The 11,540-nt window shown below is 39.9% G+C and overlaps 1 protein-coding gene across 14 annotated transcripts in view; it reads right to left on the bottom strand.

Moving 5' to 3' along the window:
* The window catches only part of gramd1bb (GRAM domain containing 1Bb), a 94,977-nt gene that overhangs the window by 62,530 nt on the left and 20,907 nt on the right, over positions 1-11,540 (bottom strand). For 11 of the 14 annotated variants that reach the window (XM_032512240.1, XM_032512220.1, XM_032512221.1 and 8 more), the window contains exon 3: positions 10,015-10,041. Coding sequence is in view for 11 of the 14 variants with exons in the window: in XM_032512220.1 (XP_032368111.1) it covers positions 10,015-10,041 (27 nt within the window). In the remaining 3 variants the exon portion in view is untranslated. Of the gene's footprint in view, positions 1-5,024; positions 5,571-9,566; positions 9,591-10,014; positions 10,042-11,540 lie in introns of those variants that run through there. The other 3 variants (XM_032512243.1, XM_032512242.1, XM_032512230.1) reach the window with 2 other exon arrangements.

Raw genomic sequence — 11,540 nt, 5'->3', positions numbered from 1 at the left:
ATGCCCAGTGTGTCAGTCTCAGTTTTGTTTAACGCTATAAAGCCTATACGTTGAGCTTTATTTTTGTAAGCAAATATGTTCGTGTTTTGTGTATGTGACAATAACGTTACATCCAGCCCCCTAGACTTGATAGTATGCTGCATGACAGGTAAACATAGCTACCTCTCTATCCTCTGCGTGCCGTGAGCATTTCAGCGCCCTGTCTGCGGCAGGTAGCATCGGTACTTGAGCCTGAAGGCCTCAGGTTTCAGTCTGTTGGACTTAACCCTCACCAGTGACGCTGTTGTATCAAAAGCACAGCTCTCTAAATAGTCTGTCCCTTAAAATTGCTCGCTACAGACTCAAAAAAACCAGGGTTAAGGCAGCTAGCCATGAGTTGAGGACTGTCTTTTTCCTTGTCAAAGGTAGCCTGTGGAAATGTGTCGTAACCCCAGCTGCGTTAGCCCTGTACAGTTCATTACTGCCGCCAGGTGCAATACAGTATGACCCCCCCCCCCCCAGACTTCTTTGTTTCCGTTTCCTCAGCCATGTCCGCTAGCCTGAGACTCTTTGTATGCTGTTGCTATGGCTGCGCTGCAAGTGTTAGTTAGCCACGGAGTAGCTTACCACGCCAGTGACGTAGTAGATTCAGGAATTCCAACATGGCATTGCCCGTGTAACAACAACACTTTCAACTTACCATTTTATCCCTTTTAACAAATTCACCCATTTTACTAATTGTACCAATGAGAAGAAATAAAATACATATGTTCTATTACCCTTATTCAAATTCCAGTTCAGTTCATCTTTAATCCTCAACAGCTCTACAGAGCCAAGCGGACCTGTGGTGTTCGGTATAGAACAATTGCGTTTTTAATTTTTACACAACAGATGGCTCGCCATCTACAACATACTGTATATAAATTTTATCCCTTTGGACAAGAGTGCTTTTTGCAGAAAAAATGCATTGAATGTTGGCCTGCTGGGGCAAGATATAGACATTTAGCGTGATCAGCGAAATTGATCTGCTGATGAACATATGTGAATTAAACCATGAGTCACCAGAGGCCCTGTGATTAGTAAGCAGTAAAGTCCTGCTGGATGCAGATGGATACAGTAGGGGCTGGATGTACATTATGGCTGGTTCTAGCTTACTCCAGAGTACTGTCTCCTTATCCTTGCCCACATACTGTAAGTGCCCCAATTTACTACTTTGAGTAGTACAATTTATTGAATGAACTCCAGCTTCATTATCTCACAGATCTCATATACAACCAATAATCCATTAATATGGTAGTACATTAAGTGAGCTTAATGACAAATGGATTGGTATCTATTTCAGTTCCAACTATGGACAGATAGGGACACACTCATCTCTAAATGACAAAGACAGGTCTATATTTAGTTTACTTCATACCATTAAATGGCACATGTACATTGCATATTTACTTGTGTAACTCTACAGTGAAGCAGATCTCCACCTAGCATGAAAACAGGGCCTTTCACCAAAGTAGTAAGTGGGTGTACCAGTGGGGTATTTTAAGGAATGAGGGACGTCAACAGCTGGCCCGAATATACACGCTGTGATATGATAATGACTCGGGTTCAGATTGGTGAAAATCTTTTGTAGACTATATATGTATTGAAAATTGAGAATTAGCTAGCACTTTTCTGTCCAAACCCGGCCCACGTCCGACAGGCATTAAAATATTTATGTTCGAGCCCAACACAGTTAACATCTCATTTTTTCCCTCATACTAATGACACATGTACGTTTGTTTGTGTGGAAAGCCTGCCTTTATTAAGCAACTGTAGCATTTGGAAATGTCAACAGATGAGCGCATAAGCTCCAGAGGGGCAACAAGCGCACGTTAATAAGCTGTTTAATTTAAAATGTTCAATCTGCTAACCATCCCTGATTGCTTCGTTTCCTGACCGTTTCTGGAGAGCAAATGAATGAACTTGGCTTTCAGTCTGGGGTTTATTTTAGACACCGTACACACTGTGTACAAGACGTGAATTTGTTCCACCAGCTCTGCTCCGGTTGCAACTACGTGTCTGCTTTCTCTTTCTCTATCTCTCTGCTGCCCACTTTCCACACACATTGTAGACCCACACGCACTGAGCTCTCTAAAAGGAGCTCCAGCACCATTTGTTGTTGTTTTTTTACAACAAATGCCTTATCACGCTGATATGACCAAGCCCGACTTGAACGCAAACATAATTTCTAAATATCTGTCCAAACTCGGCCCGTCCCCTCAGGTACCGTTGGGCAGGGCTTGTACGTCAGTAGCCAATATTAAATTACATCCCCTTCCATTAAGCCCAGATGTTTTAATCCTTTTTAGTCCGTGTTCTTTTCCCTTGTTCCCTGTACTTGTATAAAGTGTCTGTGGGTTTCATGAAATGCGCAATATTAATTGAGTGACTGTTACGTTAGTTGCAACAACAAACTCTTAATGCTTTGGCTCGTAACACAGTGACAGTGATACCCAGTTTAGCTCACGATGCATTCAAAGTAGGCTAAGTTACCGTATGCAACACTTGAAACACAACAATGCATCTGTAACGTATTCTCTTATTGTAACGGAACGATTTTCTGTCTGAGCAAAAAACTCATATGTCCTCCTGGTAATGTTAACTTAGTAATATACAGTGGGCAATAAACCACTGTAAAAAAAAAACATTACCCATTTTTCAGCCATGTGTTTTTCTCAATGACCAGCATCACAGGAAATACTACCAGAGTAAAAAAAAATTCTGACATGGTACAGTTTTTGTACGTCCAACCTCACTGGTGTTTCACAAAGCTGAGAGCAGTGGAGCAGATCACATCAGGTAATAGTGATGGAAAGATTGGACCCAGTATTTTTTATACAAGACACATTGGTGTAATTTTTAGCTTGGAGAGTGTGGTGGTGGGGAGCTGTGGTTTTAAAAGAAAGGTTGAGATAGCCTGATATGAAAACCAAAATTTAAATAAGTAAAATAACTCTAACTAAATTAAATAGCTTTTTTTTTTACAACAACGTTACAAAATTCTTGATGAATAGTAAAAAAGAGAAAGGTAGGAGCACATCAGAACTGACTACGTACACCAGTTAGCGTTAGAGGAGCATGATAATATTAAAATAATTACATATCATGTCATATTGACCATCTCTTCTTTGCATATTTGTAAATGGCCAAGTGTTTCTCCTGTGTTTAACAACACACTGTCAACACAAATTATTTAAATAAACCAGCCACAAGTATTTGGGTTTGAAATGTAAAATTAAATGTAAAAATTGATTTAAATACAGACATGTTTAGAGTTAGATCTACATTGTGTCTTAGAGTATGAATTCAAAATAATTGTTTGTAAAGCTATTTTTTACACCTGTAAATCATTTTTATTTCATAATTTTTGTTTCTGGAGTGTAGCTCAAATTATTAAGACTACACATAGGATAGACACATAAAGGCTTGCCTGAGCCTTTTCAGTCCTGTGTACTTGATTGCATATTGAATATGTCATTATACTTATTGTATTGTGTATGACTGACTAAATGCAATACAACTACTACTACTACTGAAAGGCATGACACTATTTGAATCACCATTTTACAGAAGATGTGGAACGGGCCCATTTTATAGAAGAAATCTGACACAGACTCTTACGCCAGTGATCACTTTTTTCTATTAAAGTAAATTAGCTTTTTTTTAATACTTTCTTTTCATTGCTTAATAATACAAATAATGAATCAAAGTTGGCTTGAGCTACTAGCACTTTTGCTACTTAATGACTATCATTCATGATTCATGTAAGGGTTGCAGAGATGGTTATGTGAGGGTAACGCAGTAATACCAGCCAGGAGTATTTATCACAAAGTAGTAACCTAAAGCAGCACTAGGGCTGCCCTGTCTCCCCATGGCCAGGCACAGTAAATCTAACCAAATTGCCCCTAATGGACCTGGGGAGCAGAGATCACAGCAGAGATTTAAGAGGCCTTGAAGCCAGCTGGAAAATCCCTTCTACTCAAATGTGTGTGTGTGTGTGTGTGTGTGTGTGTGTGTGTGTGTGTGTGTGTGTGTGTGTGTGTGTGTGTGTGTGTGTGAGCTATGATGCAGAAACATGGACATAGGGTGATTTGTTCCACCACGCCCCTGTATTCATCAGGTTAACATAATATATGTATAATTTTTGACACATTTCTCCTATTTGAACCTAGGAGCCTTTGCTGAAGAGAAGAAAAGAAAAGCTGACAAAAGAGAACATTTTAACACCAGAGCCAGTTTGAAGCCCTGTCACACCTACAAGTATAAATATATGGAATCCTTACTGCAGTCATAGAGTCACAGCTTTTGTATTGATTGGCAGTTCTTTTTTGAAGCACATTTGTATATAAAATAGATAAACATGCACCTTTATTATTCCTATGTCGTAAATGGATTGTTTAATTTCTTAAGCAAGTCAGAAAAATGTAATTGACATTAAAAAGTCTGCTGTGGACAGAGCATAAGCAGGTGGATTTTTACAGCAAAGGTCAAACAGAAAAGGTTACAGCTGCAGAACTATAGCAGGGTCGTCTAGGCCATGTGATTTGGTCAGTGGAAACTACATTAGCACTTAGTTAAACAGATAATCAGAGGGCGATTTTCATACAATTATGGAGTATATAGTATATCATGGATTACAGAGTAGTAGTATATTTGTAGTAGTATATGTCAAAATAGTAATAAAAATAACCTCTAATCAGATAGTATTAGATAGAGAGATATGTCACTTCGATGTTGAATACCCGGCTGTATTTAAATCTTTTTGTAAATTTTGTTATTTTAGTATATCTCCAACATAAAAATACTTACAAATACTATTATACAAATACTACACATTGTATTGTTTTCAAACATAAAAGGTTAATCATTGCATACACTAAGTTTCATTTTAATTGAATGCGCCTTATCCATTTTAAATACCAGCTACTGAGCCGTATGATCAAACTCAAGACTACAAAACAGAAAGTGCCACAGCTTAAAGAAAGGGAACAGATATCAGACCTGACCTTATGTTTGTGCATGGTGAACAGGCAGACACCATCCTGGCCTCTCTCCTGGCTCTCATGGCCTCTCTTCAATCTCTGTCCCGCTGTTTCGTTGTCAGATTGTCACTTGTCCAGCATGCTTTGTCATCATTGCCAAGCCTTATAACATCCCCCTTGTCCTCCTCTCTTACGCAGCACATCCAATATCAGTCAATGGAAAAATAATGTCACCAGCTCAGAAACTGAAAGTTGCAAGCATTGGTGATACAGACAACACTTGTTAAGCTAAACTGTCTGTTCAGAAGCTGCAGGATGTCCAGACTGACTGGATGCCGCTACCCTGATACAAATATAACTAAACCAGTGTTCTCCTCCTTGCTCACTATTCCTCACAGCTATTTCAAACCACTGTCTTTCCTCCGTTATAGATCGTAAACACAGTGACTTTCAATTTTCTGTCCAGGTGGTTTGTAGCCTTGCTTCCTACCGCATCCCCTCACATCTGCTTCGCTGAGCCATGGATGAGCAGTTGTACAAGGGAGGATGGGTCAATGATGCGAGCACTCTGATTGGCTGGCTGGCCATGGTGTGTGTGTGGGAAGGTCCCTTTGGTAGGCTCAGTGCGAACGGCTTTGCTCGATAAGGGTGGTCCTTCACCTCCTTTCCTCCTCTCCGTGTTTTATCAGCCTCCCTCTCCTGCTTTGCTCTCCTTCACGTTCTGTCTGTTCTCTTCCTCCTCTGTCTGTGCTGCAAGCTACAGGCACGCATTCATGGTCTTCGACCAAAGCATCGAGCAGTCTTTGTGATTAGCAAAATCATTGATGCACGAGTTACCGCACACATGAATATGGAGAAGGGCTATCACTACGCCACAAATTCATAGCATCTTGCAGACCTAACTGCCTGGCAGAGCCCATGACCCAGATTCACCAAAAACACACTTACATCATTGTCAGCATCATAGTAACCATTTGAATGTGCTGATATGATCTTGTGTGTAACTGGAGCAGGACAGGTGTGAAACTAGATGCATCATTAGGGAGATTGCCCAGATGAATCAGTTAGCACTAACAACTCTAGATTAGGATTAGGACAAAAAACAAGAAAAATAAATACACTATTGCATGAACTGTACTAGATTAGAATATTATGAGGACAATTTTAGGACAGTTTTTTTTTTATTTCAGACTGCATTGGATGATAATGTAATTAAAAATCTGAGAATCTCTGTATGTATGTGTTTATGTTCATCTGTGTGTGTGTGTGTGTTTGTGCCCATTATCTTCAAATATCTCATGAACCGTTTATCTGATCTACTTCACACTTGGTTTCATGGGTATATACACATGGCGTTTGGAATTTGGAGCAGTTTGGACAGTGTTAGATATTGGATATTAATAAACTGTGAATAAAACTAAACAATAAATGCACAATAAAGGTTGAGGTAAGAAGAAAAAAGCTAAAATAATACATTTTGTATGCCCTCATATATGACGATGACATTCAAGCTGGTGTAATATAATAACTAGTGATTAAGTTACAAAATATACTTCTGAAAGGTCTGCATGCCCTGAACCCCTCTACACTTCTGATACGTGACCATACGTGACACACACTACTGCCTAAAAAGACTGACTGGTCACTGCTCAACTTTTGCGGCCGTTGTAACGAGGGGCACGCTTAACACATCCATGGGGTTGTGGAATTCAGAGGCCAGATTCAACTTTGATTCAACATACAACCATAATTCAGGCATTAGTCAGAGCAAGAACGGCAGGCGAGTGAGTGAGTGGTGAGGCGAGGAGGGTGACCGCCGGTGGGCGGTGTCAGAGTTAGCTTTTCAGCTATGTGAGGGCAAAGCGATAAGAAAGAGATAGCAAAGACGATGTAAAGTGAGTTAACTGTAAACTAGTCCCGCAAACAGTACACCTTTTTGTTTACTCAAATCACACATATTTTGCGGTTATGCAATCGCACAGTGACATCATGATTGTAATTAGAATAATTGTGCAGCCCTACTAGATATAGATATATCTATATATTGTATTAAGTTGCTGCGAGTTGTAAATTCACCATTTCTAAAGAGACGGCAGAACCTAACGTCATCTCGGAGCTGACCGGGCAAAGGTGAAGGTAACTTTATTAATACCCAAAGGTAGATTTGGTTTACAGTGGGTGTTGAGTGGGTCAGCCTCCAAGAAGAGCTCTCTTCCTCCGTCTCACTCACACTCACCTTTGGTCCGGTTGTTTAAGTGAGCTACTAATTTGTAACACTAAAAACATTACCGTGGCAAAATACCATTGCAAATCAAAACCATTCTTCAACGTGAACCGTCAAGCCACTAAGCGTGTTTGGAAACAAACACCTTGGCTGAAGTGGTAAATTCGATAACAATTCTTAATGACGAGATGAGATAGCACCGCCGTCATTAAACACTGACTGTGGCAATATCATCATGCAATATTGTTGACGAAAAAGACAACACTAAAATGCAGTTAAACAAAAACTCTAGATTTCCATCGCCTTCCATTATAAGGCAAATGTCTGTGATTACTCCACAATTTAATTGTGATATTTTGTGAGTGAAATCTGAATCTGCAACGTTCTGTGTCAAGTAAATGTAGTATTAGCCTACAATGTTTTCCTATGAAGTAGAAGTACACAGTAAGTTAGTAGTAGGCTATACAGTGGGGTTGCATATTAAGTGCTTTGGGGTCCTTCTGTAAGTCATTTTGGGGTACAATGGTTCTGGAGAAAGCTACAAGCAGTAATATCGCAGGCCAAGCAATGGGCCCATTCCAAACAGGCACATTTTGAAACGGGTACTGTACTACTGAAATACAATTCTATCTATGTATCTACCTACCTACCTACCTACCTACCTACCTACCTACCTACCTATATATTTGGGCCTTGCTTGGGTGAATTTTGCTTGACTGTACTATTTGATTTTTGAAAGTCATCCAGAACTCGGAAACTCGTCTAACGCGTCTATTTGTGAGTATCATTTTTCACTTTGCTTTTCTGAGGCTCCTGCGTAAAGAGTAAGATCACATTATGCTGACTTCCATCACTGAAAGCTAATGTCTCAAACCACAGACGATCAATAATCCGGCTATTGAGACGGCGGAAGAGCAACGCGGACATCGGAACAAGACAGAAAATGCAGAAAGTACAATGCAGGACTGTTAAGGAGAATCCCAGCAGCAGCACACAGCATGATAGTCGTTATAAAGACAAGATCAGATACTGTCACATTATTCAACTCAGCAGCAACTTATTTTATCAGCCATAGAATACATCAGAGCTTCTGTCTGCCATGCAGACACACAACTAACTCCAACTCTTATTTTAAAACATGCAAACTGCAGAGTTTCCAAATGCACTTCCCTCTTGCCCACTTTATCCAGCCAGAGGGCTTTTTGCATGCATTATTTACAGTTAGCCTTGTAACAAACTAAGTATTGATTTTGTGCAGTTTGTGTGACTCATATCTACTTAAGTTATTCTTTAAAGGAGTTTGCTACTGTAAAAAAATACATTTTTCTTTGTATTTCCCTGATGCATAGGCCTGGGCGGGGTGTCAACTTGGGGCTTAGGGTTAGGGTTATACACTTGCGGAAACCCTACATTTGAAAACAGCCTTCTAATGTCAAACTCTGCACAGACATCCTCTTTGCACAGTTAAGGTTGAACATCTATGTGAAGTCACTACAAACAAAACACATCTTTGAATGGACGGCCACTTCAAACTATACTTGATGTGTGTAAGTAATGACACACTCAATACTCAGAAACAAAAGGAAACATCACTTTTCTTCTGTTCAGTCCATCTGCAAAATCATATACATATATTTTTTCTGACCACTTCAACTAGAGACAAACAACTGGAATTAAAACAAAAGTTTCCCCTAAATTTTCATTGAAATGCACAACTACTTGCTTGAAAGATGGTGTACACAACAACACAAATCAACCATCTCTTGGTGTTGGAGTACAGAGACTCCTAGAGGTTTAAACCTGACCCGGCCTCATAGTCACCCAAATCGCATGGCTGACCACTCAAAGCATACCAAACACACACACACACCAGAGCTCACACACACAAAAATGCACCAAAATAACAGTGTCCACTCAGCTCAGAAAACACACTCAGCCCAATAAACACACACATAACCGCCAAAAACCAAAGAGCTTTCACAGTTCATAGCAAGCCGTGAATATCACTTCTCACAGCTACAATTTATCTTAGATAATGCACACTATATAGTCAGAGTTACCACCAAACATTATTTGGGAAAAATGGCACTCATGTACACATGAAGTAATAAAAAAAAAAACATACTAAATGTAGATATCATCAGGGAAACTAACACTTATTTTATTTTAAGAAAATCTACAATATAATGTACCAGTCAAATAGGAGAATATCAGCATCAAAAAACTTTCAGTAAGAATAGGTATTCCTCCTCCAGGAGGAATACCTATTCATAAAATCCCTTATTCCAACATTTCTCCTGTAGTGCACCACAAGACTAAAAACATCATTACCTATCACTCACCTTTTCAGCTTGTGCCTTGAACCTCTTTGCTTAAGGACTGGCACAGTGTATTTTATGATGGCAAAGCCTTCAAACCCTGCAGAATAGAGTGTCTGTGCCCACAGTGTGTGTCCACAGTGCTGACATGCCACCGGCTGGCAAGCTAAAAAACTAAAAGCTCCACAATAGTGTCCAACTCACAAAGCCCTGTTTGTGTCTGGTGTTGTTTGTCCAATAAAAGCAAACAATGGCATTCCATGGCTTGCAACTGTATTCACTGCAGGCCTTTCTAAATGTAAAGCGCATTCAGACACCTTGGTTGGTGGACAAAGCTGTGAATCTGTGTCACATGCAGGGTGGGAGGGCCGGGGTAAATGGGCTGAGCTAGGCCAGTCCCACTGTATCTCGGCTCCATGAGCCCACCAGCATACGGTGCATGCTCACAAAGGTAGTCCAAAAGCACACTTACCTGATTTTGTCCGCTGCACTGTCAGACCTGCAAAGGAAAAAAGAGGAGTCATGTGATACTGAATCCAATGCCACTGCTAATTTCAGTTTTAATTATACACTGCATTACAACTTTAAATATTAATATATAACAATGGCAATAATAATACACAGTTTATAACACATAATATACGATTAAGTATTTATTTTTGCATATATTGAGACACTTTTTAGCGTTTACTATTGTCACACATCAAGCATCCATTATTGGTATGATTAGTTAAGGTATGTTTGATAACATTATACAACCTAGTGTTTATCATCCTGTAAATACTGATTTAAGCACCTAAACGATTCATACACATGTACTATCAGTTCATAAATTCTTTAAAATACACTATATTATTATAAATGAATAGAAGTATGTTGTCAATGATTAATTAACCAGTTCATAATCTAGTTAAGTTCTAGTTAGTCTAGTTAGTTAATTATTATCATTGCTAAATATCATTAATCAACTCATCTTGGATCAGAACTTCTGAGACAGGTCTGCTTACTGTTCCCAGAGCCAAAACTAAGCAAGCACAGAGAAGCAGCATTTAGCTTTTATGCACATCAGCATATCTAGAACAAACTCTGAATGTTTTTAAAAATAAACTTGGGACTATTTATTCATATCTTGCCTTGCTAATACCTGCTACAGTAAATAGTGTGGGTTACAGTAAAGTGTCACTATACAGTAGTTATACTCTTCACTGCGATGGCATGTCTCAGTGTGTAATCCTGATTCACAACTCACAACCATGTGCTGCGTCATCTTCAATGAGTCATATTACACCGTCTTAGCAGCAATGTCACACTGTATGTTACATAACCATATCTGCAGTTATAGTAGAGGAGTTAAACTTGGCAAAAGCCTGAGATGCAAATACATGGAAATTATAGCAAATGAGCAAACTTGTCCTCATGTTATCATAAATTCATCAGTCATCCCTAAACAACAACAGATGCCCTGATAATTTTGCAGAAACAGCTAAAACAATCATAGCAAGTGGTACATAATTAGCCGGCAGCCTGCTGTCACTTCACCAGAAAATGCAGCTGCATAAAGCACACGGAGCAACTGCAGCACACAAGACAAACAGAAACAGATGCAGTAAGAGCAGAAAACAAGACTAATGGACATGGAGATGGGTAAGAGTTCTGGAGAGCCAGCGGTGCAGCCCCCAGGAAGAGATGCAGCTGTTTTTACCTGCAGAGGAGACATGACATTCCGTGCCCTCTAAAGCCGGCTACAGAACGCTGCTCTCCCTGCAGCTGCTGCAGACACCCCTCACTAGCTAACACCAGCACAGCAAAGAGAAGAGCAGCTGGAAATCTTATAGGTTTGACAGGTACTGTTCCTAACTCGAGCAAGTGCAGACACAGAGCGAGAAGAGTGCGCGGGAGGGAAAGCCAGAGAGAAAAACAAGGAGAGGAGTGGAGGACGGAGAAAAAGAGTGGAGGTGTGGGGAGCGGTGGACGGAACTGAAGGGATCCAAGTGGGTG

The sequence above is a fragment of the Etheostoma spectabile genome, chromosome 3 (assembly GCF_008692095.1).
Source record: "Etheostoma spectabile isolate EspeVRDwgs_2016 chromosome 3, UIUC_Espe_1.0, whole genome shotgun sequence".
Lineage (NCBI taxonomy): Eukaryota > Metazoa > Chordata > Actinopteri > Perciformes > Percidae > Etheostoma > Etheostoma spectabile.
The sequence above is the reverse complement of the archived record's forward strand: the minus strand, read 5'-3'. Positions and strand labels throughout refer to the sequence as shown.